The following is a 14486-nucleotide window of genomic DNA, read 5'->3' on the forward strand; positions in this document are numbered from 1 at the left end:
TGGCGGAGCGGCACGCCGCTCGCGGCGCGGCGGGCCCGGCCCCTCCGCTCCCCACGGCACGGCGCGGGGCCATGGAAGCGGGGTGAGGGCACCTGCCGCTGGGAGCGGGTGCGGGACGGACCGGAGGTGTACGCGTCTCGCTACGGGGACGGAAAAGTTGGACACGTGCGGAATATACATTAACTTTTTGATTTCATTTTATCCCAGCTTCGTCTTCAGGAATAGTCCATTAGCACGCTAAGCCACTGCGGCTACTTCAGAACTGAACCTCATTTATCACTGGAAATGAAGCCCTTCAGTAAAATCGCTCTTGTTTCAGTGTAACAAAAGAAAGGTTTCTCAAAGATGCCAGCACCTCATCCCTAGCGCGCAGGTCTCCTTCTTGATGCAGGTTATTGCTGCCTACTGTTCCCCACAGCAAGAGTCCAGGCAGAGCAGTGCCGCCCGAGCCAACCCCTAGTCCATCGAAGCTCTCTGGTACAAGATGTAATGCTTATCCCTAACATACCATTAACCATTTGTAGGCCCACAGGAAAACAAGTCACAGCCTCCTTTTATCAAAAAATGTTTACGATTATTTTGAGAATGTACTCCACAATATACCCATGCACATGTTATACCTTGACAAACAACGTTTTTAAATACATTATAATTCTTCAGTTCCTGATATAGAGTCATAGAATCGTTTGAGTTGGAAGGGACCCTTAAAGGCCATCCAGTCCAACTCCTCTGCAGTGGACAAGGACACCTACAGCTCTTTTCAGCAGCGCAAAAACTACTTAATATTGGTGCAACTATTTATTATTGGTAGATACCATTTAAAATCTGTATTTTTAAATATGAAAATGTAAAACTAAATGTTATTCAAAGATCCATGCATCAGCCAGTGATAATATTACCTATTCAAGTATATTCATGCTACAGCAAGTAATGAAATATACCCAAGCACACTAAGTGTATTATAATTACGTGAAAATTGTAAGATCTTTCTACCATTTCTGGTAGAAAATGATGGTATTTCTGAAGAAATTTGATTATTCCACCTTTCTTTCTACATTTTTCATCTCTCTAATAGTAGGTACATGCAAAACTACCCCTTGTCTTTGTGTGAGTTCATATGAATTGAATTCCAAATGAAACATTTAAAAGTATTACTTTGAAAAATACTGCACTTTTTTACAAAGTTATTTCTTTTCAATACAGTTAGTTACAGTGTGAATGTAAAGTGACTTTCATTACTTGTATAGGCTTTAAGTGGGAAAGAAAATGAAGAGAGAAAATTGGGTCACATGGGAAGGTTAAGGCCAGAACTACCACTATGGTATTCAGTTCAATTTCCATTAGAGAGATGATTTTAGCAGTTGTTTTGGTAATTTTTAAAAATATGTTGTATTTCACTCATATGCAGCTATCATTTCAAGAGCTGAAATGGCAGGAAACCTGTCTTCAGCAAACTTGTTCAATTCCATGATTAAAAGTATCATCTACAAGCAATACTCTCCTTCAGCAGGAGGAGTATTTCAATATACTTCTCTGATTCCAGTAGAAACTTGCTGGGGAAACCTTGTTGGATAAATCCAACAGTAATAGATCAAATGACGATACAACAAGGTACTAAATCCCAAAATATCTTCCACTCTTCCTAGTATTTTCCTACAGCAATGTCCTAATAGCAGTTATCATCTAATCACTGCAATGAAATTTATTATTTATCTACCCATAATTAGCTGTCAATAACTACAGCACACCTGTGGCTTCTGCCAGAGTTAATAGCATCAGGTTGTACCAAGCATCCTAAGACATTTACATCAGTTTTACAGGTGAAAGATGTACAATGAGACCTCACCACCATTTACTTACTCTCATTCTCTCATTACTGCTTACAGGAGCTCCAGCAAAATTCTCTCTCATCTCTAAGCAGCCAAAGGACAGGCATCCACTCCAGCACATGTGCTGGGCATCTTAAGGACACTGTGGGTACAGAGCAGTGTTCTGGCCCACGTGATGCACTGCTGGAAATTGAGGTGCTTGAGTACAGACCCAAACAGTGTGACTCCTAAGGACAGACAACATCACTCCTATGGTTTGCTTTCCAAAAGCGTGCATGAAATCTGATTAGGATGACTTAAATGTATGTTACCAAATTCTCGAGAGATGCCTGGTTTCCTCAGCTTCTTTCTCCTGTTTATCTGCTGATACAGCAGACAACTTCTCTGGAAGAGTTTATGTCCAGTTGTTTCTCCCATTGCTCATGTGTCCTCCACAAAGAATGCATGTTGTAATCCTCCAGAAACACCTCAGAGCAAGGATATCTAACAGCCCTACTCATTTTGAGCTCCTGCAGAACTCATGCTGGAGCCTCATAGAATCATAGGTCCCCTCCATCTCCCTTATCAAACATAATGATGAGTCATAATAGGCAATGGTCACAAGGGACAGAACTTTACAGGACTGATGCAGCTTGTAGGGTAACGCTTGCCTCATGGTTGTTTTCACCTACGAGAGTTAGAGTAGTGCTGCGGAGTGCAGCTGCTTTCACCCATGTAGAAACAGCCACTGATGAGTCAGAATATGGGAACAGCTCAGTTGTCAGAGAAACAAAGATCCTGGGCTCCTGCAGTCACTGTGTTTGGAAAAGAGCAGTTCCCCATTATGCATTCCAGTATACATGATCGCTTCGAGAACCAATCATACCTGCAGTACCCTTTTTACTCCTTCAATCCTTTTGTTTGCCAAAACTGCTGGCTGTGGAACACTAAGTCCAGAGGAGAGCAGCAAGAACAAAGAGAGGTACTGCAAATGAATCCTGATAGGAAGAACAGAAAAAAAAATGGCTTGGTTTAGTATAGATAGAGTGAAAGAGATGCATGATAATATCCTTTAAATATGTAAAGGTGTTGTATAGAAGGTAACAGACTCTTGGATGGTGCTGTGTGGAGCCAGAAGTTGGATTTGATGATCCTCGTGTGCCCTTTCCTACTTGGGATATTCTATAATACATATTAGAAAAGCATTTCTTAAATGCGAAGTATTACATCAAAATAGCATTTGGTTTAATAACAGCATCGCTCATTCATTTTCTGATATGATGCCTGCTGCTGCCCAGTCTGCCACATCTCCCTGAAGCACCAGCACTAGGACTGGGAAACATCAGTTAGCACGGAGCACACCAATACTTACCCTGACAGCTCAGTGTTATAATACTGTGATGTTTTACCAGCACTAGCACCTCCTTCATGAACACTTTCAAGAACTCTTGACTCTAAATCTGATTTTTTAAAATCTAGATTGAAGTATTATCTATATAGCAATATATATTGCTTCTACCTTAGCAAACAATATACCATAGCACATTTTTTTGCTTAAATATGATTCATTAGGTGCTAAGGTTTATGTAGGTGATACTTTGATCAAGAGATATTAAAAGTATAGTTTACCAAGTACGGCATCTCCCAAACTGCAGTCTGAAGAAAGATTCTCTCAATGGAAAATTAAGATTATGAACAAATTTTCCTATAATGTCTTTCCTGAAGTCCTACTATGGGAAAAATAAACAGAAAACACCCTGCATATACCAAGGATGGGTAATCTGGGTAATCTGACGTCAGAAATACAGAACAGACTTGTTTGATGTCCTAAAAAGGGTCCTCAAGACTTTGTCTCAACCAGTGTCACAAAAATACTTAACCCAATGTGCTGCTGAGGCAAAAAGAAGAGTTAAAACATCAGATAATTTACATATTCAATGCCCAGCAGCAATCTCATCCCCAAAACCTTTTCGTTTTTTTCACCTTTCTTGTGACTCCTAGGCAAAGCTGCTGCTGCTGCTTTCAGAGATGCACTTATACCTTGTAAATGGAACTCTTAAGCAAACTGACCAAGCTCATTAGATATTCCTTGTCTACACAAACCACCATACTTTTACAGACTGGCAGCGTGTCTTTGCTTTTCAAGATATTGCAGTTATCACCATGATTTACTCTTAAAAGATTCTGCCAGCAGAACTGCACAGTCCAGAAATGCAGGAAGGTCAAGCCTCTACCTTATACATAGGAAACAAGAGTTAACACACAATCACATGGGCTTTATCTGGCTTTTTTCCCCCCTCATTTAGTACAAGCCCCATACTTCAGTGAACACGGTTTTGGTGTTCACAAAGCAAAGTGTTTCTGGCAGACCTATGTGGGTCTGCATTAAAAATATTAAAAACAACAACAACAAAAAAACAACAGGTCCCACTGAGCACCTGGAGCTGCTACAGTCAATTACCAGTGTTAAAATCACACACGTACTCACAAGTCTTTAGATGTCAGGAGACATTCTGGTGAAAGCAGTGTCACTTTAACGTGAATTACGTATCCAAAGCAGCAGAGGAAGCTAAAAAGAGAATCATGTTGAGAAATAAACATTTCAGCTCAGAAGTAATGCGCACTGTATCAGATGAATCTAGCATTAAACTTCAGCTCTCTCTGCTCCAGTCATACCTGTACGGACTCAGAAGTGACCCCAGCCGACTCATCCAGACACGCGCAGTGACAGCAGCAGGTGACTGCACTGTCCATTTGTTTGCTTGCTTGCTTCTTTGTGCAAATGTGAGCAGGCCCCACTCCTTTTCTTTCATGCTAGGTTTGTCTCTGCCACCTCAAATGTTGCTATGCTCGCTTTGTCATTATCTTTGTCATTCCTCCTCACTCAGTATTGTTTTGCTTAGGGAGAACACGCAGGCATGACTTACTGTGAGAACACTTGTTTCTGTGACACTACCACTAGCAGAACACACTAATTAGTCCATCGGAGTCTGCAATGTCTCTTCCAACACTGGAAACCCATCTGGGGGCTGCTAACTAGAGCAACAGGCATAATTTGCCTAATTAGAGACTTTCACTTATCAACCAGTGCCACGACACAGGATCAAAAGATTGTAATTGCTGAATAACACTGTCAAAGTAAGTGTATGCTAATTTATTTCTGGGTTTATGGCAAGAACTAGAAAGTAAAATACATTTATCTGTGAACTGAAAACATCTGAATAGCAAAACATTAGCAACAAGTTCCTTTTACAGATTATTTACAAGAAGGACTTTATTCACACAAGTACTGTTAGGTATTGTTCTCCTCCCAGTCTGTACCCACATACATTCCACAGCCACTGGAGCTTTACATATGAACATCTCTACTTCTGCTTCAATTAATCTTAGGGACTCGACTCCAGAGGCAGCTACCAAAATTATGCCAGCCAGTTGCTTGCACAGTGCATTCCTACCAGAATAGTTGAAATGCCAGTACTGATGCTGTTTTCCTTTAACTCACTAATGCTAAAAGGATCAGGAAATAAGTCCTGCAGAGCACTACTGAAGACGGGCACATTCAATGCTTGCAATTGTTATTTTGCTGTTTAGCAACTGAACAGTTTCTTCAAAAAAAAATGACTGTGGTTCATACTAAGCCATGAAGCATCACTTGACACCAAGTGAAGTGTCTTCACAGTTACAGCCTAATGCAGAAAGAGATCACACTTCCAATACTCAACCCAGATGTGTCATTTCAAGTGATACTTTTTAGTACATACCCATATATATAAAACAGCTTCTAGCGTTCAACCATATAGCTAAACTTGCTATTGTTAAATGCTGATGAAGGTGCACTAGTTTACAAGGTTTTAGAGTTACTTCCATGCATACGACATCACCCCTGCCCAGCTTGGAAGATTATTTCAAAATAAGTTATCTTTTAACACATGCATTATGAAAACAATCAGCTACGAGCAGCAAGTTAAAAAAAAAAAAAAGGCATTATTTTCATCAGTAAATGAAACTCATGGTATACAACTGCTCAATAAAATACTTTTATTCGTGCACTCAGTGTAAAGATGCATTCAAAAAATATTACACTGGTATGAGGAACAGACTTGAATTTATCAATTCATTAATACTTCTAAATTCACTTTAAGTGGGAATTTCCCTGAGGTTAAGAAAAGCGTCTTTCGTTAACTGTACAACATCAACAGCTGATCAGTGTTATCAGGAAAAAAAACTGGACAAGGGCATTTAACAAAAGAAGAGCTCAACAGTACGTGCTAGAAACTGTTTGCCAGTCACTGCTGTAGCACTGTGACTGCTGCTGGATCATGACCAGTACTGCAGATAGGAATAAATATCATAGACAGGTTTTGGAAAAAAACCTAAGATACAAACAGAGGAAAACAAACACTGATTTAGGAATGTATGAACACAGAACTAGATGTGTGGATAGGGTCCAACCCTTAGATCAGACATTTTGGTTTTTTTTTAAAAGAACAACAGAAAGACACACGCACAAAAACCATTCACCAAACCAGTTATCTTTTTCAAAAAAAACCTTCTACCAGAGAGGTGGCACAAGCAGCACTCCTCAAATACACCTGCCCAGCAAGAAAGCACGATGAAGCATTTCACAGTCACCTAGGCAAGCCAAATCACCCTAAAATGTCATGCAAAAGTTTCCCAAACGATGGCAGCAGCACAATCTGTGACCTGATCCCAACCCTATTGACGCTGATGGCAAATTTTTTTTCCTCTATCCAATTGTAGATGAGGCCTTACAAAAGAGGCCCCAAAGGCCTGGGATTAGTTTCACATTAACAAAATTTCTAAGCTAACTGTAGCTGGTCTTTATTTGGGTTGAAATGCAGCACTTTAAGAGTAATTAGACACTAGAACCTGCAGTGAAGAAAACAGAGGCTCAGTGTAATAGAATTGAAGAAGAAACGTTGTCTATTTTCACTTTCTGTTATGTTTCTATATGGACTGTAAAACCCTCTCACCCATCAAACCAGAAGAAACAAAGTGAATGCTATTATTTGTATTATTGCATAGATCTCCTGTTCTAGCAGGTCTAGCAGCATTTAGGTTAACAGGTGCTCTTAGGTATTAAACATTATACATATGTAGTAAGACATGCAAAAGATCTTATTAGGGAATTAGGGAACACAGTAAGCTCCTCACCCAAACAAAATAAAGACGTTCCCACCAAATGTAATGAAATGGGCTTGTTTGCACCAAGACAGTACTCTCCTCTCCCTGCCTCCCCTCTGCCATTTTAAACAGTATGCTCCCACACAGAGCAGGACACAAAGCCTCTAACATATGCCTCAACCTAAAGTTCTTCACAGCTTCGGCTTGTTTGATCTTATTACTTTGGTAAATAAATCTGTGTCATATCACAGCATATGATGAAGTTTCAAATGATATGCTTTTTACCTCAATAGTACATCAACATTAGTAATCTCTGTCACTCTCCTGCCAATAGGTGTCACTCTCTTCTATCATGATCTTTATACCCTGATCTGCTGTCCAAAACTGCATCCAGGAACAAGTATTACTACAAGTGGGAGAACAACCCTCACAACTTCCCAAGCTGCTATCCAAAAACCCTCTCTGTTCCCTACGTCAATTAAAAACTTACATGGTTAGATATGGTAGATAAAGTGCAAAGAATTGATGGCCTCACCTTCTGTGTTCTTTAAAGTAGAATAAAAATACTAAAAGAACAATAGAACTTCTAAAAGAGACAACAGAGGCTTTTCTCCAAAGATGAGTCAACTCAGATTCTAAAACCCTCAATAACTAAGAGGTTTTCCAAAAATAAGAGGAAGTATAACAGGAGTACTAGTGGAACTAATTGCATGTTTATTCATTTGTGACCTACAAAGAAGATAATCTTACCAATCAGCCAGCAAACTTTTCAAGGATTGAACAGTCAAGAGTCAAAGACTCTTGTCTTTCATAGATTTCAAGTCCAGAAATGACCACCATGATTACCTAGCATGACCACCAGCACAGTGAACAGGCGCTCCCACTCCTCACCACATGCATGTTTGCTGTGCGTATAAACTCTCATACTGAAGGCAACCTGGGAACTACAATTCATTTTGACAGCAAACACGTAACTGTCGCTTCCTTTTCATCAAGTGCACTTAAAAGACCCACAAACTCAGCCATTACTGCATTCTGCCACGTGACCAATTCAACCACTGGGCAAGATTTAATGGCACACAGGTATCCACACCACACCTATTTTGGGTCAGAATTGATCTTTATCTTCTAAACATAATTTTCAGTAGCAGTATCTCCAACATACGTGAAATGAGAATAAAGCTAAATTTGATTCAAGCTAAGATTAGTGGACAAGTTAGCTATAAAGTCACTTTGAAGCATCAGGACAAAGGATACCATTAGAGTGTGTCATTGCTAAATCATGAAATACTGTCCAAGTACTGACAAAACCGCTGGCATAATTCTTTGCTAAGATGCTGAAGATTTATGTATATGTACATATGAAATACAGTGTTTTTAAATACTTCTGATTCATACTGAATACGAACAGCAAGGAATGTCTGTATTAATGAGCTTCTTGCAAAAGCTTCGATTTCATGGACCAATTACTTTGCAGTGTATCCTTCTGCTGTAGTCTAATATCATGCTAGGAAACAGATGTTCCAGTGTTACATCCTCTTCTTTCGAGATGTTTCACCATTTAGCTTTCCATTTTCCGTCGTTTTATTTTCAAAGTTCCAGTCAGTTGGGCTGAGGAGCTGCTGGGTTTTTTTGTATGTCCAGTATGGGTTAAGTATTAGTGTGACGGCAAATAATCCAGAGAATAAAACAATAAAATGGAGAAGTCCCAGATTTTCTACCACAGAATTCCAGTTGAAAATACACACCCACCACATGTGGTAAGTGAGAATCATGCGGCAGTGAAACAGGTGGATCATTACCCACTGGTTTGCCTTCCAGAAAAAGGTGTTTGCACAGCCAGCCTAGAAAAACAAGAAGGGAAAGTATGCAAAAATTGTGATTGTTACTTCAAGATAAGGAAGTAAAGAATCTCTACAACTAAAGCAAATACACAGCCTTTGCATACACATCCCCTCAGGCATTTTTTCATGTAGAGCTATGATACAGCACATGCATACATCATTCCAAACTCAGACTAGCTACAAACCATCTCACAAGCCATACGCTCACAGCACCACACAGAAGCCTACGTGCAGAACTGTCACAATCGCACTTCTGTAGAAGCAGATAACACAATAACATGGATGTCAGTTAGATGAGCACAGCCTTGCTGCAAAGCTATCCAGGCAAACTGCGCACGTTATTTACGAAGGAGTGAGATGCGTGAAAACTGTTAAGAACATAATTTGTAAAGTTTCAACTTCTTACCTTTAGAAGCATCCAGGAAATGCACGTTGAGGGAGTACTCATCTCCAGCAACATTCCCATCAAAGGTAGGTAATGTCCAGATTTTACATTGATTACTAGACCAGCCAAGCCACCAAAAGCAAGTAAGTGATGAACTACCAGGAACACGTCAAACGTTCTAAAAATGATGTTGGACATGTGAACAGCTACATTTTCAAGCAAGAAAAATCCAGCAGCTATTAAACAGTTAAACCAGCTCCACTTTTGCTGTGAATACACCTTGTCAGCATGAAAAACAGGATCTATGAGCAAAGCCCATAACCCAGCAACACAGCTCTGAAGTCCAAACACACCACGTGTGACTGCCATATTCCAAAACACCTTCTCCTTTGCATATAAGGCACGATAAGTGGTACTCATCTGGGAAGATAACCAGTGAGACAGAAGAAATACTCCCAGGTAGATTAAAAAACCAGCAGCTAAAAACGTCAAACGAACTTCCCATAAGAGATAGTCCCAGTCAAAAATGGTCCCAAATGCTTGATTGTTATTCGCAGGATTCATGTCTTCTTTGATTTTTTTTTCCCCCTTTTAACAGAACAAAACCTTGCAGGGGGTTTGATACTTCTCACTCACACTATATACACTCCTTTATGCCTATTCAGCCTCCGCTATTATGCGGACCAGCAACCATGAACTCTTTTTTTTCCATCTGGAACAAAAAGAAAAAAATAAAGTGAATCTTATTAAAAAGTCATCTGTATACACAGCTCAACTATACAGAACTCACTTTCATCGCAGTTACGACTTCAGCTCTGCTGCCATTGGGCACAGCCATCCCAAAGACAGGTAGATAGATGAACCAAAAAGAAAAAACAACTTAAGCTATATGTTTAGGATTAGCAATTGGTCTGCAAATTCCTTACTAGTACAATGTAATGTAGTGAAGCAAAAGTGGAAGAGAGCGAAGAAGGAAGGCAAGAAAGAGGAAGGGAAAACACAAGAAGCAAATCCTGTTCTCTTACTCACAAAACTCACATTTCAACAGCAGTGTGCTGTCACCAAGCATTATTCTTTTACTCCTCTGCTTTTCCCTCACTGATTTTCCACCACTTCTTATGTCTTTGGGTTCCAGTCAGAACCTCAGATACGCACTTGGGACATGAAAATAGGAAAAGTTATCCTAGCACATGGGACCACTCACACAGAAATGAGTTTTCAGGATCATATCTCAAAACAAGACTTAGCAATCAGTTTCCAAATGTTAAACGACTTTCCAACAGAAAACCAATTCCAAAAATGCAACACGAGTATGGAATGCAGACAAGCAGCATTAATATGTATGATTAACAACATTAGCATAATTAACTGAACAGTCCAGCAGTGAGTGCCTCAAGTTAGCTGAAACTTCCTGAACACGCAGCAGTTAAAGATCATGAATTTGCGGGGTGGAAAGAGCTGGACAGTGTTTAAATATTTGAGTACCAGTTCATTTTATGCATGATTTAGGCTGTATCAGCCTGGCCACCAGAGCCATCACTACCTGTAAATGGCCAGAACCACAGGAAGGAGCTAGATAAGAAAGCCACTGTGACAACGGAGTACAGAAACCCCAGTGAGATGCTCCCACTTGGTTTTACCATCCAAAAAATGCCACCACGACATAAAAGACCCAGGGCGTTAGCACTGTAAGGATCTGTTCCACCTGAACACGAGGAAGAACTTATTTACTGCAAGGGTGACTGAGCACTGATACAGGCTGTCCAGAGAGCTTGTGGAGCATCCTTTCCTGGAGGTCTTCAAAAGCTGCACCCTAAGCAATGTGCTCTGGGTGACCCTGGTGAGCAGGGCAGTCGGACCAGGCAGTCTCCAGAGGTCGCTTCCAACCTCAAACATTCTGTCCCACGCTGTGTTCACCCTGGCCCTTGCTACTCAGTGCCCCTCACACCTCAGAGCAGGGCTGCCGGCGACACCTGGCAGCCCTACACCTGAGAAGACGGACCCAAATGTGGAGCCGCACGGCCTCCCCCCATGCGGTGAAGGGCACTGACCCGAGGGCACGGCCAGGGCAGGCCCCGAGAGCTCCGGCCCCACGCAAGCACCGGTAGCGACAGCTGCCCGCTCCCCGCCGAGCCCCTAACGCAGCCCCGGCGCACAGACCTGGCTCAGCCCCGCCGATCCTTGCTGGCAGCACTGCCCGCGATAGCAACCCGGCTCTCCCCGGCTCCGGGGCTGCTCGACAGGCGAGCCGCCCCCACAGGTCTCCAGGCAGCGTCCAGCCCGGCCTGGCCCGCCACGGCTCTTGCAACAGCCACCCTCAGCTCTGCCGGCGCCATGCACCCAGCACGCATGTGCACGGCACACCCTCCCCCCCCCCGCGTGCTAGCCTAATGGTACGAACCACCCTGCACTGCGCAGCTGGAATAGAGCGCGGCCGTACCACTGCAGCGCAGAGGGGGCAACGGCCGCCCCCACTGCGGCGGGAGGAAGGGGGCGCCTGAGGGGAGGGGTCAGGCTGGAGTGCATCTGCACGGGGTGTTTGGCTGCTCCGGTTCGAACGCAGAAAGGAGTCTAGAAACAGCAGCCATCCTCAGATTTCCCGTAGCTGAAATCCAGGAGGAGCTGTTGCATATATATATTTTCCGAATTAAGTTGGAGAAGAGCCTTGTTTACAATATTTTTATTTTTTTTCACCCTAACAGACTCATCAGCACCACTGAAAAGTTAATAATGTTTAATAGGTCCCTGCTGGAAAAAAGAAAAAAAAAGTACCAGTGATGTCACAGTAACTGCCCTTACTTGTAATTATCCAGTGTCTAATAAAGACAGCAAATTACAAAATGCATGTCATGGAGTGCTGCTACATGATTCTCTCCATGCTTGTAAAGAGCAGTTGTGTCATCCCAGTGATTCAGGCTGGCTGGGCCCTGGGCAGGGCCCAGGGAAACCACAACAGGAGGTTTCCTCAGCCATGCCCCAAACTCATGTCCAGGTTTTAGTTTGGTGTTCACGTGAGTGACTGAGCTGGCTGACGGTTTTGTCTAAGGAAGCTCAATCCCACAGCTGCCCACATGATTCCACCAAAAACTGATGAAAAGTAAAAATCAAGCCACAACTTCCCTTACACAGAGCACTGGGTATAGAACAGCTGAAACCCGAACTCGAGCCTACTTGTGGTGAAAGACCAGACTCGGGATGTGAATGTCCTCAAGGTCTGATCTAAGTTCAGCTTCCAGCCTGAGAGGTGAGCACTGACCTTGTGAGTGGAAACCTGGGCACTGCCACAGCAGAGGGAGATCAAGGGAGGAGGGTTTTTTTTGTTCAAGTGTTTCTTTTTAATTGGTAACTGATAACCCTGTTGCCAATGGACTCCCTGAGCAACCTGAAAAGGGAAATTACATCAGGAGTTTAGACATGGTCAGCCATCCTAAGTTATTTATATGCTTGGTGTGAGGCACTGCAAGCTGCTAGTAGGGCTTCTCTGAGTTCCTCTATAGACAGCCCCAAGGGATACTAAGGTTTGACTGAAGACTCAGGCAGATTTGTCCACCCACCCAGACACTACCTATGTGTCATTTGGGTGAGTCATGTGTTGGAGCATACCTGACACATTTCTAAAAGTAACCTAGTCTCTGTCCAAGAGGCACAGACTCAGCAGTAAGCGAAGGGCAAGGGATTTTGGCCAAAATAGTTCTTTCCTACAGAGAGCATGCTCACGATCAGGTGACTGAGATCCTAATAACGTGCGCTGACATGTACACAGAACAATTTGGTTTTGCACAGCAAGAAGAGCAAATGTGTTGTAAAACTTTGGGATACGGTCAGAGCTGTCTACTAACCCTGAAGAAGAAAATGGGCTGGAGGGCCTGAGGCTAAGTATAAGGTTTGTAGGAACTGTCACTGGTGACCACCTTGCTGGTGGTGGATATCCATTTAATTGCCTCTGTTCCCCAACAGATGCCAGTCCCGCTTTAGTAAAATAAAAAAAGATGAGAAAGCCAAACAAGCAAAAGTTGGGTGGTCTGTTGCTGAAAGGGATTGCACTCCTATGTGATGTAGAATCATAGAATCATAGAATATCCCTAACTGGAAGGGACCTACAAGGATCACCAAGTCCAACTCCTGGCTCCACACAGGACCAGCACAATATTCAATACATATTTCTGAGAGTGTTGTCCAATGATTCTTGAACTCTGGCAGCTTAGGGGCATGACCACAGCCCTGGTGAGCCTGTTCCAGTGCCTGACAACCCTCTGGTGCAGAACCTTTTCCTAATACCCACTCAACCCTCTCCTGAAGTGGAGCTCTGCTCCTGTGAGGAGCTGTAGGCTGCCATGAGGCCTCCACTGAGCCTCCTCTGCTCTGGGCAGAACAAACCAAGGGACCTCAGCTACTCCTGATATGTCTTGTCCTGTAGAACCTTCCCCATCTTAGAAACCCTCCTTTGGGTGCTCTCTAATAGTTTTATGTTGTTTCATTGTGATGCCCAAAACTACACTCAGTGCTCGAGGTGAGGCCACGCAGTGCAGAGCAGAGGGGGACAATCCCTCCCCTTGCCTGGCAAGGGTGCTGGCCCTGGGGCACCCCAGTGTATGGTTTGCCCTTTGGGCTGTCAGGGCAAGCTGCTGACTGAGATTCAACTTGCTGTCATCCAGAATCCCCAGATCCCTTTCCATGGGGCTGCTCTCCAACCTCTCATTCCCCAGTCTGTACATGGAGCCAGGATTGCAACATCCCAGGTGCAGAATCTGGCACTTGCTCGTTAAACTTCATGCAGTTGGTGATTGCCCAGACCTCTAAATTGTCGAGTTCTCTCTGTAAGGCCTCTCTACTCTCAAGGGAGTCAAAAGCTCCTCTCAATCTAGCGTCATATGCAAAGTTAGTGTGCACTTGACTCCTGGATCCTAGTCATTTATAAAAACATTGTGGACAACTGGTCCTAAAATTGAGCCCTTGGGGACCCTATTCATGACTGGCTGCCAGCCTGTACATTTCTAGCTGTATGCTGGACATTTTATTGAGAAGGATACTGTAAGAAATAGTATTGAAAGCTTTGCTGAAATCCAAAAAGATTACATTAACCATTTCCCCTTGGCCAGCTAGGTCTTTTGCTGGAGCTGATGCACTGAGGGTAGGTGTTCTAGTTTCCCCAGATTTTATTTTTCCCAGGGCTCTCCTTAAGGAATTCCTTTAATTTGTAACAACTTTCCTGAGGCAGGAAATTTGAGTTTTACTTACATATAAGGTACTGTGATCATACTGTAAAAACAAGATCACAGATACTTGTTGTCTTTCTTGTTTTTT

The 14486-nt window shown here is 42.7% G+C and overlaps 2 protein-coding genes across 3 annotated transcripts in view; both read right to left on the reverse strand.

Annotated features, from left to right (window-relative positions):
* ARHGEF10 (Rho guanine nucleotide exchange factor 10) overlaps positions 1-11476 on the reverse strand; it is a 135217-nt gene extending 123741 nt beyond the window's left edge. The window contains exon 1 of the mRNA XM_021392873.1: positions 11343-11476. The gene's annotated coding sequence lies outside the window, so the exon portion shown is untranslated. The remainder of the gene's footprint in view (positions 1-11342) is intronic.
* On the reverse strand, positions 4948-11476 carry CLN8 (CLN8, transmembrane ER and ERGIC protein). 2 transcript variants are annotated; one of them, XM_021392889.1, is made up of 3 exons: positions 11343-11476; positions 9204-9894; positions 4948-8797 (listed from the first exon to the last, which is right to left on the reverse strand). In XM_021392889.1, exons 2-3 carry the CDS (start codon positions 9744-9746, stop codon positions 8483-8485), a joined length of 858 nt encoding a protein of 285 aa, XP_021248564.1. In that variant the 5' UTR covers positions 9747-9894; positions 11343-11476; the 3' UTR covers positions 4948-8482. The 2 variants fall into 2 exon arrangements, with proteins under 2 accessions (XP_021248564.1, XP_021248565.1); XM_021392890.1 differs by lacking the exon at positions 11343-11476 and adding an exon at positions 10221-11336.

This window comes from Numida meleagris, chromosome 3 (genome assembly GCF_002078875.1).
Source record: "Numida meleagris isolate 19003 breed g44 Domestic line chromosome 3, NumMel1.0, whole genome shotgun sequence".
In the NCBI taxonomy this organism is placed as follows: Eukaryota; Metazoa; Chordata; class Aves; order Galliformes; family Numididae; genus Numida; species Numida meleagris.